Source organism: Agelaius tricolor, unplaced genomic scaffold (genome assembly GCF_023055355.1).
Source record: "Agelaius tricolor isolate 1412-34295 unplaced genomic scaffold, bAgeTri1.0.p SCAF_32, whole genome shotgun sequence".
Classification (NCBI taxonomy): Eukaryota; Metazoa; Chordata; class Aves; order Passeriformes; family Icteridae; genus Agelaius; species Agelaius tricolor.
In genome coordinates, this window is record NW_027269292.1 from 5915368 (window position 1) to 5937221 (window position 21854).

At 62.9% G+C, this 21854-nt stretch overlaps 1 protein-coding gene across 1 annotated transcript in view; it reads right to left on the reverse strand.

The window, feature by feature from the left end:
* SDK2 (sidekick cell adhesion molecule 2) overlaps positions 1–20370 on the reverse strand; it is a 49066-nt gene extending 28696 nt beyond the window's left edge. The window contains exons 1-2 of the mRNA XM_071451273.1: positions 19648–20370; positions 1568–1727 (exon numbers count right to left, since the gene is read on the reverse strand). Coding sequence (XP_071307374.1) covers positions 1568–1727; positions 19648–19726 — 239 coding nt within the window. The 5' untranslated portion in view covers positions 19727–20370. The remainder of the gene's footprint in view (positions 1–1567; positions 1728–19647) is intronic.
* Between the last annotated feature and the right edge of the window lie 1484 nt (positions 20371–21854).

Sequence of the window (21854 nt, forward strand, 5' to 3'; positions counted from 1 at the left end):
GGGATGCAGGGATGCAGGGATGCAGTGAGCTCCAGAGATCCAGAGATGGAGGGATGCAGGAATGAGGGGATGTGGGAATGCAGGGATGCAGGGATACAGGGATTCAGAAATGCAGGAATGGAGGGATGCAGGAATGGAGGGATGCAGGGATAAAGGCATGCAGGGATTCAGAAATGCAGGGATGCAGGGATACAAGGTACAAGGAATGGAGGGATGCATGAATGCAGGGATGCAGGGTTTCAGGAATGCAGGGATGCATGAATACAGGGATGCAGGGTTTCAGGAATGCAGGGATGCAGGGTTTCAGGAATGCAGGGATTCAGAAATGCAGAGATGCAGGGATGCAGGGATGCAGGGATGCAAGGTGCAAGGAATGCAGGGATGCAGGAACTCAGGGATGCAGGGTTTCAGGAATGCAGGGATGCGGAGCTGCCTGGCATCTCGGAGCACAGACACCACTGCTGGGCCCTTTCCTTCTGAAGGGTCAACTGAGGCACAGATCAAACCCAGGAGAAACTCATGAAAAGGAGGCAGAACGTGTGGTGTTACATTTTGACACCACGTACCATTTAAATAAAATGTGACACCACAAGAATGCCTGTTCTGGGTTTGGAGGTGACCCTCAGGCATCCCAGCTCACTCCCAGGGCAGAGCAGGGCCCGGGATCCAGGTCCTGACTCCTTTTCCCTGCCTGGGAAAGAGCTGCATCCCCAACAGGGAACTGAGGGGCTCAACAGGTCCCTGAACCTCCACATCATGACAAGGGACAAGGGTGTCCCACAGGGCCCCCAGCCAGGGACTCAGGGCACTGCAGAGCTGCAGCCACCACGCTCAGGAGGGGACAGTCCCCAGGGAGGGCCCTGGCTGCAGGATCCCAGCAGGGCACAGCCATCACCCAGCCACGCTCTGTGCGTTCCCAGCATCCCAGAGCAGCCCCAGCGTTGCTACAGCAACACGAAGCCTTTGGATTCGATGCTGGGAAGGGGGAACGGCTTGTCTCAACCTGAATTATTGATTAAAACAGAGAGGATGACACACACACTCACAGGAGACGGCCAGAGGTGCCCGCCTTGATTTAAAGGCCATCTCCAAGGGGCCGGAGTCTCTCCGTGCCAGGAGCAGTTGGCACAGGGGGCTGGAGCTGGGCACTCTCCCACAGGGAGGCCTGGGGGCTGTGATGCACAGCCCAGTGCTGAGGTGTTAATCTGCTTGTGCAAACACCTCCTCCCCGCTGCTGACCTGCTTAAAGTCCCGTTTGCTCTGCAAACAGAGCCACAGCTCCGGGGCTGCCAGGAGCTGCCTCTGTGCCACCTCCCAGGATGGCAGCCCTGGCACTGGCACCTGCCAGGAACCAGCATGACAGGCAGGATTTGCCACGGATGCTCGGGAACGCTCAGAATCCAGAGTCACCGAGGCTGGAAAACACCTCCAAGGTCATCGTGTCCCAGCTGTGCCCCATCCCCACCTCGTCCCCAGCCCAGAGCCGAGTGCCAGCTCCAGTTCTCCTCCAGGGATGGGCGCTCCAAACCTCCCTGGGCAGCCCCTGCCGAGGCCTTTCCAGGCTCACCTGTACTCCAGGGAGAACTTGGTGAGCTCCTGGCTGTTGTGCAGCCACTTGAACTCCAGGGGCCAGCTGCCCTCGGCCATGCAGGTGAGCACCAGCCGGTTCCCCTCCAGGTGCACCTGGCTCCGCACCGGCTCCATCTTGAAGTACGGGGAGACGTCGTCTGTGGGGAGAGGAGGGAGAGGGATCAGGGCCCCACATCCCACAGACCCATGGAGCACCCAGCACTGCTGCCCCCGGCAGGGCATGGAGCAAAATTATTTAATTTAATTATTAAATTTAATTATTTAATCCTTCCCAGCCCAAAGCATTCCATGATTCCCTTGGCATCACCCTACTGTCACCTCCCCACCCCAGCCCCTTTCCTGTCCCTTGTCCCCCCCTGAACCATTCCAGCAGCCCATCCACAAGGGCTCAGCCCGCTGCAGGTTTATCTAAGCTGCTGCTTTGCTTTATTCCCAGCTCCCTTTGTAGCATCTCGGAGCTTTTAACTCGGGGGGTGAAGGGGCGGAGGGGCTGCGAGCCGAGCGAGGCACAACCACTTACTCCTCTCCTGTTTTATTTGCTAAGTAAAACTATAAATCGAACCACACAGCTCCATTTTCTGCTTAACAAATGGAAGCCCTTTTACTTCAAAGGCACATTCATATTCCCCAGCAGCTTTCAAGTGCACGTTCAATCACAGCTCTGGGTTTTTTCTTTGGGGTAGGGCTCTGCTTTCTTGTCTGCTCGAGCTGAATTCCTGCCGCGGATCCCTGTGAGCGGCACCAAGGCAGTGCCCAGCACCCTGGGGGTGTGACAGGAGTTTGTGGGAGCCAGAGACACCCCCAGAGCTGCACTGGGGGTCCCTCTCCTCGCTCCTGGCTCCTGCACACCCACATGGAAATGCCCAGGGGATTTACACCATCCTGCCTGGCCAAGGGCAGGCCTGGCAGTGCTGGATGCCAGGCGGGTCATTAGGAAGGGAAGGAGCAGCTTGTGGCTCGTTCATTTAATCTTCCTCTCTGACCTTCAGCAGCACCAGCTGGAAGGGGCAGCCCTCGCTCCTCCTGGTGTCCCTGCCTCGGATCCAGGATGGATCCAGGCACTGGGGCATCAGGGCATGGCAGCCCAGCATGTCCTGGGTGGCACAGGGGCAGAGCGATGCCCACGGGCAGCTCGGTGCCCTGGCTGTGGGGTTTGGCACCACTGCTGTGAGCCTGACCCGTGGCCATGCTGTTCCCTGGCCTGGGGAGCTCAGGGCAGCCCTGCCACCCTCAGGGTGCCCAGGAGTGGGGACAGAGGTGCCACAGGGCTCACAGGAAACCCCCAGAGCAGGACCTGTGCCACCTGTGCACGCCACGTGTCCCCACACCACGGCAGAGCTTGACCTGCAAGGCCGGGGCATCGCCCACGCCACCCCAGAGACTTTGGGATTATGGCAGTGCCCAGATGGGGACGTGGCACAGCCAGATGGCAGCTCTGGATCCAAACACCTCCTGCATGAAACCAGTAAATGAGCCATGCACCAGACTGGCATCCACTGGGCACGATGCAGCTGTAGGGAGCATCCAAGCACGGCACCACGGGCTGGTCCCCAGGGAATGCTGATCCCCAGGGAATTCTGGTCCCCAGGGAATGCTGATCCCCAGGGAATGCTGATTCCCTCAGGACCACCAGGCTGTGCTGGAATTCTGATCCCTCAGGACCACCAGGCTGTGCTGCCAGTGCCCAGCTGAGCGTTCCAAGGGCACAGTGGGACTGAGACTTGGTGTGCCCAGTGCACCCCCTGCACCCAGCGCCTGGGAGGCCCCTGGGAGGTGTCCTGGAGGCATTTGGGAAGCGTTTGGGATCAGGGTGCTGCTGGTGCACCTTCCCCTGGGCCCGCCCGCCGCTTGCATCCATCCTAATTTGATTTTAAGCAGCTAAGGCTCATCACGCTTTGAAGCGCCCGAGCCATCTGTTCTGCATTAAGGGGTGAAAAACGGCGCAGAGGAGGAGAGGCGGCTCCTAATTCCGCACGGATGGGATCGTTCCGTGCTGATCCGCCCGCCAAGGGCACAGCGGAGCGGCCGCCCCGGCCCCGGCCCAGCCGTGCCCCCAGAAAGGCAAACCCAGCCCAGCCACGGCAGGGAACAGTGGGGAGGGGGTCCTGAGGGTCCCCTGTGAGGGGTGAAGGTGGCACGGAGCTCGGGTAGAATCTTCCTCATCCTCCTCATCCTCCTGAGAGCCCAACCCAGTGCCAGGGGTGGCAGGAGGAGAGGAGGGATCCAGGGAGGGGAAGTTGGCTCCTTAATTCCAGGTCTCCAGGGACAAGACCAGGTGTTCCTGGTGTCCCCAGGGGGTGCCACACCAGCTCTTGGAGGGGACAAGAGTGGGGAGCCCCAGTGCTGAGCAGGGCCGTTCCCCTCATCACCAGCCCCTTCTGCAGCCCCCCAGCCTCAGTTTCCCTCTCCAGCTGCACCAGCCGTCCCAGCTCTGCTCCCTGGGGACAGCTGCACTCTCCCACCACCCCTGGCAGGCCCTGGCACCACCAAATCCAGGCTCACGGAGCTCTCACCGTGTCCCCACGGAGCTGGCACGGACCGGGGCTGCCATTGCCCTGGCCCTGGGGGAGGGTTGGCGGTGGATGACAGCCACGTCCCCCCCAACACGGAAGGGTCATTACTGCTCATTCCGCCTCTCCCCCATCTGTTGTGACTGTTTACACTCCGCTTGCTAATTAGAGGCTAATTAGTTGGTGCAGAAATTCATCACTTTCCAAACACAGGCGGCAGCGAGGGGCGTCTCCGGCAACATCTGCACATCTGCCGGCGGCACGGGACACTGCGCTGCTCCTGTGCCACCCCCTGCCAGCCCCTGCCACGCCAGCAGTGTCCCCTCCGCAAAGAAAGGCGCCACCAAACCCCTCTGTCCCCATCCTGCCCTCGGGGTTGGGCTGGCAAAGGGAAGGGGGAGAGGGATAGGGACAGGGACAGGGACAGGGACAGGGACAGGCCCGGCTCTCTCCCTCCCCTGCCGATGACAATTTAATGCCAGGCCTTTAATGCCAGGCCCTGGCACGGCACTAATCCCGCCTAATGGGATCGCAGCCTTGGCCCTCGCGCTTTAGTTACATCAGGGCTGGGGGGTTTGGAGCCAGGATGTAGGGCAGGGCTCCCTAAGAGCCGTAATGGATCCTAATTCCCGGCCCTAATGGGCAAGCCGGGCACTAAGCTCCCCTCTCTCCGCCTCCAAATCCCTCCTGATGGGAAGGGACCGGGAGCTTTCAGCCGGGAGGGGTCCCGGAGGGGCTGCCAAGGGCTCGGCTCTGCCCGGCAGCTGCTGCAGGGGGTGGTGGGGACGGGGGGTGCAGCCCCCTCCTGTTCCCGTCCCTCTCAGGGCCAGGAGATGGGGGCAGGAGATCCAATCCCTCAGGCGCCCCTGGCCACCCCCCAAGCCTGTGGGACAGCCGGGTCCCCTCCTGCCTGGTGCCACCACGCAGGGGACAGCACAGTCCCCATGTCTGTGCCAGCCCCCCTTGGGGTGACATCCAGTCCCACCCACGGCGAGGTGACCGGCCCGTCCCTGCTGATCACCACGACCCAGGAATCCCAACGGAGCTGATGCCCAGCAGGACCTGGGGGATGTCCTGGAGCCAGCCCAGCTTCACCTGCAGGCTCCAGGTACCCAGCAGAGCCCAGCCAACACCAGGCACCAGCACCTGCCTCAGGGAAAACAGCTCCATCCTCCTCCTCCTTCCCAACAACCCTTCTTTGGTCCCACCAGGATGCAGCCCTGGAAGTGTCCCCTGCACTGCCCACACCCTGCCTGGGGCACAGAGAGGGGACAGAGCCATGTCCCTGCTGCCCCCACAGCTTCCCAGGGCCCCCATCCTTCCTGGGAACAATCACCACACAAAAAGGAGGATGCCAGCCTGGAAGGGAGGATGCCAGACCAGTAAGGAAGGTGCCAACCCCTCCAGGAGTGGTGGCACGGCCACCTGGTACTGGCACCAAGCAGCTCCCACCACAGCCCCCCCAGCACGGGGAGATGGAGCTAAATCTCCTCGGCATCAGGCTCTCGCTGGCTCCGCAGCACGAAGAGATTAAAAAACAATAAAGAGAAAGCGAAACCCTCCGCTATAATTACCAGCCTTTAGCCGCCAGCGGAGGCAGGAGGGAGGGAGGCAAGGAAAAAAGGGGGGAAAAAGAAACAGAGGAGAAGAAGAAATCCACTAAAATTTTAATAGGAACCACTGCATTTAATTTAACGACACATTTTTTCAATTACCAGAATAATTGTTTTATTCATAAAACGGGTTTCAATAAGAGGGTAATTTTCCTTTGTTTTTATTATTCATTTGTGGAACATATTCGCCGCGCGGGTCCTCGGCGCCGCCGCAGCTGGGGGGGCTGGGGAGGGGGGAGCATCACCCACAGCCCCCCAAAAACAGCACCCATGGGGACCAGAGTGACCCCCAGCACCCCGGGGGGGTCACAGCCTCAGGTGGCACAAGGAGAGGTGGCCCCAAGGGATCCTTCACAGCCATCCCAGGGGTGACAGGGATGTGGTGGCCCTGGGGACAGGTGAATCCCTGCCCACGCAGCCACCCCTTGGCTACAGCCCATTCCTGGCTTGTCAGGTGCCAGATGAGCTCGGGAAGCATCAATTTGTCAGAGGGTGCTGGTAAAGCCACCAGGAGGATCCCATGGCCCTCGTGTCCCCGAGGGCACGGAGCCATCACCATGGCCAGGCACGGCCCCGTGGTGCCCCTGGTGACACCTCCCGGGGTCCCTGATGGTGGTGGCAGTGCAGGGAGGGTTGGAGGCTCTCTCCAGCGCTGCCAGAGCCATTAGTATTCCTGAGACACGGCTCCAGCCCCTTCATAAAAAGCAAACACGGAATTGAAATGCCGAGCGCCGCCGGCACCTGGGGAGCCACGGAGCGCGACGGTGCTGCCAGGAGGGACCGAGGGGACAGGGATGAGGCTGGGGGAGCCAAGGATGAAGCCAAGAATGAGTCAGCGAGGTTTGGGAACCTTAGCTGAGCCCTGCTCGCCCTCCTCCCAACACCCGGGCAGGGGCAGGGCAGCCTGAGCCACAGCCTGCAGCCTGCGAGGGGATCCCAGCAGGGCACACGGCTCCATCCTCCTCATCCCAGCACCACCACAGCCCAAATCACAGCGTCACCCAATGCCAGAGGGATTTGGGTTGGGGAAGTGCTTAGAATCCATCCAGTGCCACCCCTGCCATGGCAGGGACACCTTCCACCATCCCAGGCTGCTCCCGGCCCTGTCCAGCCTGGCCTTGGGCACTGCCAGGGATCCAGGGGCAGCCACAGCTGCTCTGGGCACCCTCACAATAAATAATTTCTTCCAAGAGATCCCTCCCAGCGCTGACCCTCGGTGCTGAGCCCAGCAGAGCCACAGGGACACCCAGCTGTCCCCTGCTGTCCCCCCAGGCTGGGATGCAGCGGTGCCAAAGGCACCTGGCACAGTCCCACCCATCCCATCCCATCCCCAGGGACCAGCCCGCCTGCCCCACACGCTCCCACCCACGGCGTGGCTTTTGATGTGGCTTTTTTTGCCCTTTTTACTAAGAAAAAGACTTATAATTGCAGATGTGACCATTAAATCCTCCCAACTTACTTTGTTCCCTTCCTTCCCTGCTTTCCCCTCCCTCCTTTCTCCCCCCACTGAGACCAAGAGCTTTAAAACTCTCCTTCTGGCTATTAATTAAAAGCAACCTCTCCACTGCCGTGAGTGTACTTGCCATAAATTAATAGCAGCCTTCTTAATCAAATCTTATCTCCTCTCGGAGCGCAGGGCCGGGTGGGTATCCCAGCCTGCCCAGCCATGAAATGCAATTCCCGATGCTCCAGTGGCCTCGGCAGCCCGGCTCCATCCCCTCCTCCCTGGCTCGGGCACCTGGGCGGGCTCGGAGCCTCCACCTGGGCCGGGAGGGAGGAGAGGGGGCCCGGCCACCCTGCGCGGAGGTGGCTCCCGGAGGACACGCTCCATTTCTCAGCCATTTACCGCGTTTATCCGCAGCCCCTGCGGACGGCACTCGGCTGCCTGAATTATTTAGGAGGGGGTTCGGCGCTTCCGAGGCGGCGGGAGAGCCGTGCCGGGGAGTTCTGCTGCCGGGGATGGGGCTGGGAGGTGGTGGGGACAGGGCGCAGCTTTTGGGGGGGGGTCAGCTCCTGGGCTGGTGAGCTCACGGTGCTCTGCTCCCCACGGAACATTGGAGAGCATCATGCTGCCATTCCCCCATCCCTGTCCCACCAGGTTTTCCTTCTCCCCACCCCATCCCCAGGTTCCGAATCCCTGACCCCACAGAATTCCCAGAGAGCAGGGACAGAGGGGGACCTGGATGTGGTGTCCTGCAGCTCCTGGGGCTGCTGCTCCAGCCCTGTCCTTTGCAGTGTGGAAAACAGCTCTGGAGATGATTTTCCTTCTGATTCCTGCCCCTTGGTGGGCTGAGAGGGGCACGGGGGGCTCGGGGAAGAGCTGGGAGGCTCCAAGGCTGGCACCCAGTGCCCTGTGGTGACCCTGCTGCTGGAACACATCTGCCCTTGCTCTGGTGCCTCTCTGAGCTGCTCACAGCTCTGGGAGCTGCTGCTCTGCCCTGGGGAAGGGGCACAGGCAGCACCAGGGGCTGCTGGCCCCGGGCACGCTGTCTCCTGGCTCAGGTCACAGCTCCTGCCCAGCTGGAGATGGGCAGCTCCTCTCCATCCAGCCCCCCCCGTGTACTTGTGCAGCTGCTTTGGCACCTCCTGACAGGGAAAAAGGATTTCTGGGTGATGGGGAGCTCTGGGGATGTGGGAACACCTCCCATAAAGGGTGCAGGGATGTGTGCCCCTGACCCCAGGAGGGCTGGCAGAGGAGGGAGCTGGAGCTGGGCTCACCACCCCAGAGAGGAGCTGGGCTGAGCCCAGAGCTCCAGCACTGCTGGGCCGCTCCCTGCGCTCCCTCAGAGGGGATTTGGGGTTCCCTACATGCCCTAAGCCGATTGCAGAGGTGTGGTAACTGGATTAAGGGGGAGGCTGAGCAAAGGCAAACCTGGAGGAGCTGCTCAGCAGAGCACGGCTCCCGCCCGTGTGACACCGCAGGATTTGCAGAGCTGCAGCTTAAACTGATTTCCGTCCCCTAAGCCTCTGGGAAGGTGAAGCTGCCAGAGGGACGTGGGCTCTTCCCCCTCCTCACCCCACAAAAACCCCACAGGGCCCCACTGTGGGCTGGCAGAGGGGTCATGTCCCCGTGGTGACATCCCACAGCCACCCACGTCCTCACCCAGGCACTGGGGTCACATCCCCACGCTGGTCACCACAGCCAGCCCTGCTCGTGGCACTGGGTCACATCCCACAGCCAGCCCTGCCCATGGCACTGGGTCACATCCCACAGCCACCCCTGTCTGTGACACTGGGTCACATCCCACAGCCCGTGGCACTGGCACTGAGACCTCCAGGTGACCCCACAGCACCTGGGGGAGCAGCACAGTGACCCCAAACCCCCACAGGGCCCTTCAGCACCCAGCAGCCACCCCTGGTGACAATCCCTGCTGGCAGCAGCCACCGCCCGGGGCTCTCGGTGACATCCCTGTGGGTGACAGCCCTGTGGGTGACAGCCCTGTGGCTAATCCAAACTGACCACTGCAGGGCACAGCCAGGGAGGCCACGGCCTCAGCACCCCCTCCCTGGCAGCAGCCAGCACCCCCCAGAGCCTCCCCACGGCCCTGTCCTGGGGCACAGGTGGCACCAATGGTGACCACTATCCCTGCTTGGGGATGCAGAGCAGCCCCTGAGCGATGCCCCTCAGTGCTGTCCCCTCCTCCTGCGGTCCCCAGCGTGGCACTGGTGTCACCTGCGGGCTGCAGGTGTCACACCTCATCCATCTCTGCTGGAGATCTGTCCTGGCATTCCTGCTCCCAGGGTGGGGGTGGAGGCTGTGGCGGTGATTCCTGGAGCTGGCAGTGCTCAGGAAAAGCCCAGGCAGAGACCAAGGTGGCCCTGGCAAGTGGAATGTGGCCAGATCTGTGCTGGCACTGCCAGCAAGAGCACCTGCACTTGGCAGCACCCAGAGCATGGCAGCCCCATGGATGGATGGATGGATGGATGGATGGACGGATGGATGATGGATGGATGATGGATGGATGGATGGATGGATGGATGGATGGATGGACGGATGGATGATGGATGGATGATGGATGGATGGATGGATGGATGGATGGACGGATGGATGGACAGATGGATCATGGATGGATGGATGGACGGACAGATGAATGGATGGATGATGGATGGATGGATGGATGGATGGATGGATGGATCATGGATGGATAGATGGATGGATGGATGGATGGATGGATGGATGGATCATGGATGGATGGATGGATGGATGGATGGATGGATGGATGGATGGACAGACAGATGGATGGATGGATGGATGGATGGATGGATGGATGGATGGACAGATGGATGGATGGATGGATGGATGGATGGATGGATGGATGGACGGACAGATGGACGGATGGACGGATGGACGGACAGATGAATGGATGGATATCCTCCTCCCTCCCTGCATCCCACCAGGCCAGGCCACTGGGACACCCCAGCCACGCTGCCATCTCCCCTTCCTCCTCCCACATCTGTCTCCAGGCCCATACTTATTTATTTATTTGTTAATTAACTGCTGTTTCCATAACAAACGCTCCGGTTTCTCCCTGCCTCCAACAGCCCTGGGGCTGGATTGTTAACTAGGATTTTAATTTGTTAATTAAAAGCAGGATGGCTCCATAACAAGCTCTTCTTCCACAGCCGGGGCTCTTGGCGGGCTCAGGGGGCCACGGGCAGCCTCACCATGCCCAGGTGAGCCTCTCCAGGGATGGGGGACATGGGGAGGGGGCAGCCCAGCTCCCCAAGGACCAGGGGGGCTGGGAAAAGGCTCAGAATCTCCTGGTGCTGGAGATGAATCCCCTTCCCCTGCAGTCTCATCCCGGCAATCCTTTCCCCAATAGCTCAGCAGCTCCCAGGCCGCGTCCCCGGCCATCAGGGTCCCAAAGCTGGTGACATCAGAGGTCCCAAAGCTGGTGACAAACCCTCCTCTGCCCGCTGCAGCAGAGCCAGGGCCGTGCCAGCATCATCCCCTCAGGCTTCCCATGGACCACAGCCCGGGACACCCCCCCTGTGGCACTGGGGACACAGCCAGGTGACAACGTGGGTAAGGTAAAGCTTGAAACGCTCCCCAAGCCAATGGAGAAACATCAGCCCTGGCCGGGAAACAGGGATTTATTCACCCCCTCGGCTGGGAACAGAGCGGGGCTGTGTGCTGCCCATCCCTGCCGCTGGAAAAACCAACATTTCCCTCCCGGGAAACCCCAAACAGTCACAGACAAACACACACAAACGCACACAAACACACACAAACACACACAAACACACACGGCCGCCTTGTGCCTGCCCAGCCCCGGGCCCGGGGGGGCACAAGAGGAGCTTTGTGCTCCGAGGCACCGGGCAGCCCCCGCGGAGCCAGAGTGCGATCCCAACCTGGCCCCGGGGCACCGAACTCCAAACCAAACCCGGGGAGCTGCCAGGAGCTGGAAGGGACAAGGGACAGGAGCCACATCCAGCCCAGCGGGGACAAGGGACAGGAGCCACATCCAGCCCAGAGGGGACAAGGGACAGGAGCTCACCCAGCCCAGAGGGGACAAGGACAGGAGCCACACCCAGCCAAGAGGGGACAAGGGACAGGAGCTCACCCAGCCCAGAGGGGACAAGGACAGGAGCCCCCCCAGACCTGGGGACACCCCCAGGGCTGCCCTGCTGCTGGTGGCACGGACAGACATTGTTCTGCTGAGCCCGATCCCCAGCTGGGGATGTTGAACGAGGCTCCGGACTAAACTCCTTCCCCAGCCAACTCCTTGGGACGGCAGAAACGCTCCGGAGCCCGCGATTCCGCAGCTCCGCCGTATCTGGGTCACTGCTGTGAGTCACGGACACCCGGAGAGTGACTCAACGCTATTAGAGGGGCCGGATCCTGCGGCTGATCCTCCCGGGAGAGGCTCCAAAGCGCAGAGGAAGGGAAGGATGGACGGACATCACCGCCAGACCCCCCCAGCAGACAGCGGCCGGACGGGCCTGGGGCACGAGAGGGATCAAAGTGCATCCCCCGTCCTGCACTTCAGCCCTTCCCAGCCCTTCCCAGCCCTTCCCAGCCATTCCCAGCCCTTCCAGCCATTCCCAGCCGAGCCGGAGTTTCCCCACATGGATTTGGCAGGAACAGCTCCACACGCAGCTGTCAAACGAGGCAGAGGTCCCAAGAAGCCGGACACTGTCCCCAGTGCCACCCACCCCAAGGAGTGACACACAAGCCCGGGGCTGGGTTTGGCCCCATGGAACACGCTGAGCGCATCCTCGAGGAATTCCTGGAAGGACAGACACCACAGCCCTGCGGCCGTGAAGGGCTGGGAAAGCAGAGCCACCACAGGCCTGCCCTGCCAGAGCCACAGCAGCACCTGAGATGTCCCTCCTGCCAGGGACAGCCGTGTCCCACCCCAGCCCAGCCCCGCAGGATGCTCAGCAGACAGACAGACAGACAGACAGACAGACACACACACACACACACAGCAGCTGCTTCCCAGCCTGGCCCCGAGAATCCCAACGAGGCCCAACCCAAAAAAACGGCGGGGGAAGAAAAACAGAGGAGAGAAACCACAAGAAAAGCCCCGCTCAGCCCTTCCCAGGGCACTGACGCAATGGAGTCGCTTTTCTCCATCCCTTTTCCAGCCCCGCGGGATGGAAGAGGCTCTGCCAGCCCCCCCTGCCCGTGCCAGGCGGGATGAAGGCTCTGGAGGCCGGAGTCCTCCTCCCTGCAGCACGGCCCCGAGCCAGCGGGCCCCGGGCACTCGCCCATTTACTGGGGAGTTGCCCAGACATCCTTTTGCCTAAGTATTAATTAGTCGTTGCGTTGCTCACTTGAAACAGAAATAGCTGTAGCATGACGGCGAACATGAGTTTTCCTTGGAAAAGCTGCTTTTTTTTTTTTTTATTCCAAAGCTTTTCCTTCCCAGCCAGCCCTGTTGGCGGGGTGGGGGAAGCACAGACAGCCTGGCATCCCCCCACGGACAGCCCTGAATTTCCAGGGCAGCGCAGCAAACCCTGGTTCATGGCATTTATTCACACACTTGTGGCTCTCCCAGCCAGAGGGGCTTTTCCAGCCGGAGCCAGCGATTCCAGCCTGACGTGAAGCTTATGGGGAGAAGCCAAGCGAGCGAGAGTCCCCCGGGGAAGGGCTCCGGCAGCTCCGTGCCCTGCTCCCCGCACGCCGCTCGCTTCCACCGCCAGGAAAACCGAGACAAGGAGGCGATGAAGGCACCCATCCTCTCCCTCCCCGCCGGGGCCGGGTGCCGAGCGCTTCCAGGTGCGCAGCCGGCGGGGAGGGCTCTCCCGACGGCGGCAGAGCTCGGAGTGAAACCTCCCACCCTAATGAGTTGATTTTATTAGTTTGCGAATGCATTGAGAACTCATTATCAGAATAAACATCAGCTCACTCCAGCGAGCACGGCAGCGCCGCAGCTGCGGCCGCACCCCGGGACAGCCCGCGGGTCCCGGCCCCGACCGGGGGGGCCGGGGCAGGGGTGCCCACCCTGCCAAAGCCCTTCGTGCCCTTCGTGCCATGCGGTTCGCTTCCCCCTCGCACTGCGGGGCTCCGGGTGCCCGCTGGAGCGGGACAGCTCTGAGCTCCGGCCACCCCAACAGCTCCCCTGGGAGCTGCTGGAAGCGGCTCCAGCACCCTCGGGACCTGTGCTGGAGCTCGGGAGGGTCGGAAGGGCCCCCCCGGGACAGTCAGGGCACGGAGAGCGCCGAGCCCGGGGCAGGGCTGTGGTGGGGCACAGCGGGAGCATTGTCCGGCTCGGCAGGACGCGCTCGCTCCCTGTGCAAGCAGCAGCTAATCCCATTTCATCCCCGGCACGGCCATCAGCTGTTTGTCAGGCATGCAGGGGGCGGGGTGCTGAAACCAGAGCTATTGTGCCCGCCGGTCCCAGCCCCCTCCATCCATCCCTCCATCCGTCCGTCCATCCATCCCTCCATCCATCCATCCATCCATCCCTCCATCCATCCATCCATCCCTCCATCCAGCCCAGCCCCATGCTGGGCCCAGCTGGCATCGTGCCCAGGTCCTGCTCCATGCCCAGCCAGCCCTTCACGCTCTGCCAGATCCATGCAGGACCCATCACCTCCCTCCGAGCTCTGAGCCTGACCCCTGATAAGCCCAGGCAGGGAGGAAGAGGAGGAGGAGGGGAAGCACCGAGCGTTCCACCCTGCAGAGACCCCTGGGGTCACCCAGCGCTCACTTTCTCCCTGCAGGGGACACGGGCTCCTGGAAGGAGCACAAATGTCCCCACAAACCCCCAGCCCAGCCCAGCCCGTGCCACAGGTTCCAGTCAAAGAGCTGGGATGTGCTGGAGGTGGCCCTGCAGGATGGGGACAGAGGGACAGGTGCCCCAGGCCAGGAACAGGGAGCACGTGTGTCCCTGGGGAAATGCCCTCTGGATCCAGCAATTCCCACTTAAGGGGGTCCAAACCCAGCATTTCCCTTCAACAAGCTGAAGGAGTCCCACCCCTGGGGCTCCACACCTCACAGCCACCCCTGACAGCCAGAGTCCTGTCACATCCATGTCCCTGTTCCACACAAGGCACAAGGGACACTGCTCCAAGCTACAGGCAGCAGGACCTGCCAGACCTCCATCCCCTCCCAGCTTTGGAGACCCCAATGTCCCAGAGAAACCCCTCCAGGGCCCACAGACGAATCCCCATCCCCTCCCAGCTTTGTAGACCCCAATGTCCCAGAGAAACCCCTGCAGGGCCCACAGAAGAATCCCCATCCCTCTCCCGGCCCTGGCAGGGGCACGGAGCTGGGAGGGCTCAAGGTTACAGCTGAGGACTGGCAGGTTGTGGGCTCATCCAGCAGTGCAGAAAGCAATTAGCTACCAGGGCTAAAATTAGCTCAGTGGCTTCTTCTGCTAATGGTCAAAGTCATCAAGGCTTCCCTGCACCCGGGGCTTCCTCATGGACAGGGAGGGAGGGATGGGAGCCAAAGGAGCAGCTCACGTGTGCCCAAGTCCCCTTCCTGCTGTACCCAGTGCCACCAGGCTGCAGGACACCACCAGCCCCATTGTCCCCACCACCACCCCTGCCCTGTGCCTCAGTTTCCCTGCACCGCCCAGGCTGGAGGGAAGCTCCTGGAATGTCAGGGTGGGCGGTGGGGACAACGAGGGCTGGCAGGGAGGGAGAGTGGCTGCAGCACAGGGGAGCCCAGCATTCCTGGAATGGCCACCGTGCCCTCCCTGTGGCCAGCCGGGATGCCCAGCTGCTGGCACGGGCAGCAGCTGCTCCTGGGGCCTTCAGAGAGTCATGGAATGGCTTGGAAGGGGCTTAAAGCTCTTCTTGTCCCACCCCTGCCATGGGCAGGGACACCTTGAGGTTCCTCCAAGCCCCGTCCAACCTGGCCCTGGTCCCCTTGCCCAGCCCGTGGTGGTGACACTGATCCACATGGGGAGGTGACACCTCAGATCATCCCCAGTGTCCCCAGGCGTGGCCCTGCTCGAGCCAAGAGCCCCCAACCCCAAGTCTCCATTCCTGGGGGCCCCATCAGAGCCGAGAGACAAAGGGGGCCGGGGAGGACCAGCTGCAGCCCGGGAATGTCCCCTGTCCTCGGCCCCCGTTCCCAGGGATCAGGTTTCCCAGTTCCCAGGCAACCCGAGCCCGGCATGGCTTTCCAGGCAGGCATTCCTGCACCCCCGGGGCTGGGGGGGCTGGGGGCGAGGGGAGGGTGGGGCAGGGGCCGCCAAGGGGGCACTGCCTGCCCGGGGCACAGGCAGGTGCTGGGACTGGGGCTGGGGAGAGGCGAGGCAGCCCTGGGAGAGGGGTGCAGGGCACACCCCCAAAGCTGGGAAATGAACGCCCAAAACTGGGAAATGAACGCCCAAAACTGGGAAATGAACCCCCAAGAGCTGGTCCCCAAACCCACGGAGGGTGCTGAGGGCAGTGCCCACGCCTGTGGCATCACCAGCATGCCCGGGGTGTGAGGGATGCCAGGGAGGGTGTGAGGGATGCCAAGGGGGTGTGAGGGATGCCAAGGGGGCGTGAGGGATGCCAAGGGGGGTGTCAGGGACGCCAAGGGGGTGGAAGGGATGCCAAGGGGGGTGGGAGGGATGCCAAGGCGGGTGTCAGGGATGCCAAGCATGGCCAGCACAGCAGGGAGCTGCTGCCAGCACATTCCTGCCTGCTGGCTGGGCAGAGTGATAGGAACACATCCTGAGGCTGGATGCACCCCCATGGATGGGGGAACCCCAACCCAAAGCAGCAGTCGTGGGGATGAGGGTGGTCCCTGGCATCACCACCACACCTGAGTGATGCTGGCACCACGGCCTTCCCAGCAGCTCCGTGCCATCCTCCACTGCACTGGCAGAGAAGCTCCCAGGACACCCCAGTGCTCCCCACCCTGAGCCATCCCAGCCCCTCAGGGCTCCTGGATCCCCTTGGCTGCTTTGGAAGTCCAAGGCCCAGTGCCAGGAGGCACCGGTGGAGCCACCAGCCCTGGCACGGCAGCGGGCACGGCGGGGGCTCAGCTCTCCCTTCGTTAGCACAATCACATCACCACTGACAGCAGCAGATTTCTCCCCGGCCGTTTCTCACCCAGCCACACGCCAGCCACTCGTTAACGAGCTCGGGGCAGTAACGAGGGCTCAGAGGGGAGGGCACCCTCCACCACCCAGCGGGTTCTGCTCCCACATGGTGCTGCCCCACGGGGCCGTTTCACCCCGGGCACTGCCTGTGCTGCTGCTGCAACCAACACACCCCAGACCAGTTGGTGTAGGGCCTACAGTGATGTGAGCGTGGCTGGGGCTCATCCCCAGGCAGGAACCAGCCACAGGCAGAGGCTGGGGACAAGGACACGGCTCGTGGAGTGGCAGAGGCAGGGTGACCCCTCGTTGCAGCCTCCCTCCTCGCGGTTTAATTATCGGCGCTTTCCCAGGTACTCAAGCAGCCAAGGATCCGCCTGCTCCCTCCTTGCTGCTCTCCTCGAGCTCCTGCCTGTGCTCCTGCTGAGCGGAAATGCCACCTCAGCCCTGTCCCCGTCACCGAGGGACGAGCAGCACTTGACGCTGTCACTCACCCTGGTCCCCGGATGGCACCGGGGCAGGAGCTGCTCAGCCACTGCCGGCTCTCCCTGCCCACCAGTGCCGCAGCTGGAGGTGGGAACGAGCTCCCATTTCCATCCCAGCTCTCATCCTGCCTGTTCTCCTCCTCAGCTGGCTCCCCAAGCTTTGGGGAGCAGTGCAGTGACAGGCACAGTGACACCGCCTGCCTGGGACAGGACCGTATCCCCCTCCCTCGCGGTGATCAGGTCATCAAAATTTCATCATCGCTGTGCCCAGGCACTAATGGCTTCCCAAGCAGCATCAAATTTTAATCTTCCCTTCCTCTCCCCTAAAAGCCACTCTCCTTCCCGAGAGCTGGTGCCTTGCACGAGGCCACCAGCGAATGTGGCAGTGCTGGCAGGGACAGGAGAACCAGGGCAATCCTCTCCTGCCCTGATGCCACTGGCACAGAGGAACCAGCAGCTCCCATCACCAAAGTCCTGGTGTGAACACCAGCATCACATCCCCAGCAAGGGCAGGGGCTCGTCCTTGCCCCCCTCCTGCCCAGCCCCACAGGGCACCGTGCGTGCAGACGTGCCCAGGCTCCACACACGGGGACAGAAGATGCTGGAACTCCCCTGCTGCCACCTCTAATAAGCCTCTTTGGTGGAAGCTGCCCATGGCAGGCCCCTGCCCCAAATCCCGTCTGGAACCTTAAGCTGCCCAAATCCCTCCAGGGACTGGCCACAGCCTCCTCAATCCCATTAGAGGTGCTGTGCCCACACGGGGGGTCCCGGGCTGTGCCCCCAGCACTGGCTGTGGGGAAACTGCATCTCACAGAGTGAGCAGGAGCGGGCTGGGGACCCCCAGGCTCCCCCCAGCTCTTGGGGATCCCTTTATTGCCTTGTCCATCAGCCCAAGGGGTGATGGTGGGGTGCCCCCAGGCCTGGCACAGCCCCCAGGCCCAGCACAGGTCGCACTGCGACAGCTCCAGCCCGGGCAGTGCTGCCGGCTGAGCCTTCCCCCAGCTCCGCACTGGGCTCCGGGTAATTAGCGCCAGGCCCCTAATCAATAAGTTATTTTTTGCCACGGGTAATTAATAATTACACAGCACAGACGGGCTGTAATTAAACTTCCATCCTGTCTCTCACGGGCAGCAAGGGGCCTTTTTTAAGCAAGCACAGGTATGGAAGTGCCTCACCCCGTGCCCGGGCAGCCCCTGCGCCCCGGCCGGGGAGGTCTCGCTCCATCGCCTCCTCCTTCCCTCCCCGATTGATCCCGTTTTCCTCGGCTGCCAGAATCAATAGCCCTGGCACAAAGCTCTGCTGGCCCTCACTGCCAGCCCTGCCTGCCCCACCGCAGTGGGACAGAGCAGAGCCTGGAGGAGCCCTGTGCCGGGCTGCTCCCAGCTCCACCGCCCTGCTCCCTGTCAGTGCCAGCGGAGAGCGCCAGCACCCCACGGGCACGGCGGGCGGGAGGTGACCCTGCTGGCGTGTCCCCAGTGCCACCCGCGGCAGGGGAGGCGGGCACGTGCCAGGCGTTGGGAATGATCCCTCCAGCACGCCCAGCTCGCTGGTGGCCGCTGCCACGCCGGGCACCGAGCAATGTCACAGCGTCCGCGAGGATGTGACACGCGCCGCAGAGAGCCAGAGCCGCCAAGCTCAGCTCCTGCACCAGGAGAGCAGAAAGAAGCCCCTCGCCCACCCCTCCAGAGCGCTGGGGCACGGGCAGCCCCACATCTCCCAGCCCACAGCCCCACGGATCAATGGAAGGAGGGTGGGTGACCCCAGGAGCCCGTCCCGCGGGCACGGAACAAACGGATCGCAGGGGAGCCGGCAGCTGGAGACGCCAGGCAGAAGAGGAGAAACTCGGCAAGGGAGTGAATCAATCAAAGAGACCTTCAGAGCTCCCCACACAGGGCCTGCCCGGATAATATACTGCCGCTTTAGATGTTATGTTCTGAACTTAATTACTGAGAAATTATAGCAGTGCTGGGGGAGGCTCAGGGGAAGCGGGAGCACGGGAGCGCTCAGGGACTCCAGGCTCCACTCGCTGCCACAAGCAAGGGCAAGAAATGTCGTGGGTGAGGACCCCCGGCGCTGCGCTCTGCTGTGCCCCCCCATTTCCCGTCTGGATCTGCTCAGCCCAAGCGCAGGGACAGAGGCAGCCACGCCGCAGCCCTGCCAGCCGGGAGCCTCCTCTCTGGGCCTGCAGGGGAGGGGACCACAGCGTCCCCCCGGCCCCTCTGAACCCCAGCTGCACCCCGAAGGGCCACGAACTATTTTTATATCCCTGTGGGCTAGCGGAGCAGCTGGAAGCAGCCTGTGCTGTGCCCGAGCCCAAAGAGAGAGCAGCAGAGAGGGGCTCACCCTGCCCTGCAGCCCCCAGGGGTTGTTGGGGTGCAGTGGGAGCCCCAGGCACCCACAGGGGGGTCTCGGGGGTACAGACCCCCCCCCAGCCCCTGCCAGTTTGTACCAGCGGCTGGAAGTCGACAGGACCAACATCAGGGTATGAGCTGCTCCCTGGGAATCCCCCAGCCTCGCACCCCGGGGCTTGTGCTACAACGGGGGTACCCTTGGGGCAGGGTGGGGGGGTATGGGCGATGCTCACCCCTCGGGGTTGCCCACTCTCCCGAAGGTGATCCAGCACAGACTCTGCCTCATGCTCAGAGCAACACGTTCGCCCCATCCCCATCCTGAGGGCAGTTATGGGCAAGGGGGAGGCAGAGCAGAGCCATGCTGCTCGTCCCCCTGAGCCACCACGGTCACCGCGCTGCACCCGGCACCGGCGGGCCCCGAGTGCTGGCTCTGGGGAGGCTTTGCGAATATCACGGATGCCGCTCTTCCCCCGGTAGGAGCTCCGGAGCCGCCTCGCTCCCATCCCCCGGCTGGCGCACCGATCTCCCAGCGCGGGCTGGCAATAGGCTCGGTTGAGGGGTGCAGCGCGGGGTCCCCCCGTCTCCCGCCGCCCCCCGCACCCCCTTACCTTGGGCGCCGGCTCCTGGGGGGCCGGGCAGGGCGAGCACGGCGAAGCAGAGCAGCCCCCAGCTCCGGAGCCGGGCCATGGCTCTGCCGAGACAAGCTGGGGGGGTTGCGGGGGGAGAACTTCCCCGACTTTATAATCCGGGCGGCTCCGGCGCAGGGATCCCCGCAGCAGCGCTGCTCAGGGGGAGGCGAAGGCGCCGGGGCGAAGGGCTCCTCGTGGGGCTGGGGGCGGTCCGCGGGCAGCTCCCCACCATCGGCGGCTTCCCCAGGGACGTGCGGAGCCGGGACCACCAAATCCGGAGCGGAGCCGGCAGCCGAGCCCCTCCCCGAGCGCTGCGCCCCGCGTCAGGGAAGGGGACGGGAAGCGCAGGGCGCCGCGCCCCCGGCCCCTCCTGCCCGCCCGGGCTCCATGGGGGCCGGGTCCCCGCCGCTCCGGGGCCGAGCGAAAAGTTTGGGGGCGGGGGGCGGCCCCTCCCCAGCGCTCAGCTCTTGCCGAGGGACATCCCCTCCTAGGCGGCTCCGGGCGACAGAGAGAGGATTCGTCCCTGGCGGGGAACGGGGGAAAGTGCGGCGGCGGCGGGCGGCGGCGCGGGGTCCCGCTCGGAGCCGCCGGCGGTGCACGGCGGGCGGGCTGGCGGCGCCGCGCCGATCCCTCTCGGCGCTCCGGCCGCTGCTGCTCCTCCTGCGCTGTGCGGCGGCGGAGTGAGCGGCGGCGGCGGGGCTCGGCGGAGCCGGGGGCAGCCCGAGCCGGGGAGGCGGGGAGACGGCGCGGCCCCGAGCGCTACCCAGCGGCCGCGGAGGGAGCGGGCGCGTCCCCACCGGCCGCCCCCGGTTCGTGCGGAGCGGGCGGGTCCCCCCCCTCCGCTCCCGGTGCCCCCGCTGTGGAAACAGCGGCTGCTGTCTGCAGCTCCCACCCTTACCCGCCCCTCGCTGCCCCAGTCCCTCCGACAGCACGCAGAGCATCTGCACCCGACCCCTGCGAAGGGGACACAGCTCATCCCTCAGGTAGCTCTAAGGCAGAACTCAATGACACAGGATTACCGGAGCAAACGTTTCAAGGTTCTCAAAAACAAACCCCAAAAAAAAACCAACAAAACCTTTGACCCCAGAGATGACCCAGCAGCACCTCCCTGACAACACACCACCTCATCAGGTCTGATCCCGCAATTCCTCAAGCCCAGAGCTCCCAACAGGATCACACATCCTCCAAAGATGTCTGTGCTTTCTGCTAGCACAGTGCCTTGCATTAGGTGGGGGAAAGCAGCTCAGTCACGGCTGCTACCGAGCATTAACACCCAAGGACCTGCACCATCTGCACAGGAGGAAATATCCATCCGGAATTCTGGATCAGCCTCCTGAGCACACACACGGCACCTCTGAGCCAAGGGACCTGCGAGGATCAGGGTGAAACGAAAGCATGAGCAGATTAGCCTGGAGCCAGCCCGGCAGTGCCGGGTCACACCAGGGCAGGGACAGAGGGAGCACTCTCCCACAGGCACTGACAGAACTGCCTGTGCCATCCCCGGTGTGCATTTCCACTGCAATGGAACCCTCACGTGGAAATCCTGCTCAGCCCTTGGGGGGGACAACGCCTGTGAGCACGTTGCGTATTTGGAGAGCTACTGCCAAATTTCCCATCGACCTCTTGAAGAGAGACTGAACAATAACCCAGCTCTTGCCCACCCCGGCATTAATCAGCTCCGTGGCTGGCATTCTCAGCTGAGATGACGGGATCAATGTGCTGTGGGAGGCAGCAATCCTGGCTCACCCCTCAGGGAGGTGTTTCCCGATGCTGGAGTGAGCAGAGGGAGAGGCTGCCCTGCCAGGGGTGAGCTCAGCCCCCATCGGGGGTTCAGCCCCGTTCCCCAGGCGCCTCCACACACGCTGCAGCCGCAGTAACGCTCAGCACGCTCCCAGGCCCCTGCAGGATCGGGGCTTTGTTCCATGAAGAACAGGAATTCCTGTCTCCAGGGCCATAAATCCGGGTCTGACCCTGGTGCCAGCGCTGATTTATGGTTATTACCATTAATCTTGCTGAGCTGTGAGTGGTTTATTACCCACTTGCACAGGTACCTGGCTCCCCACGGTCACCCAGACTGATTGAGGCTGGATCTCACATCAGTGCCCCCACCAGAGCACGTCCTCCCCTCCCCGTCCTGCCTGCTCTGTGCCAGCTCTCCTCTGCCCAAAGCCCTCCAAGCAGGAGCA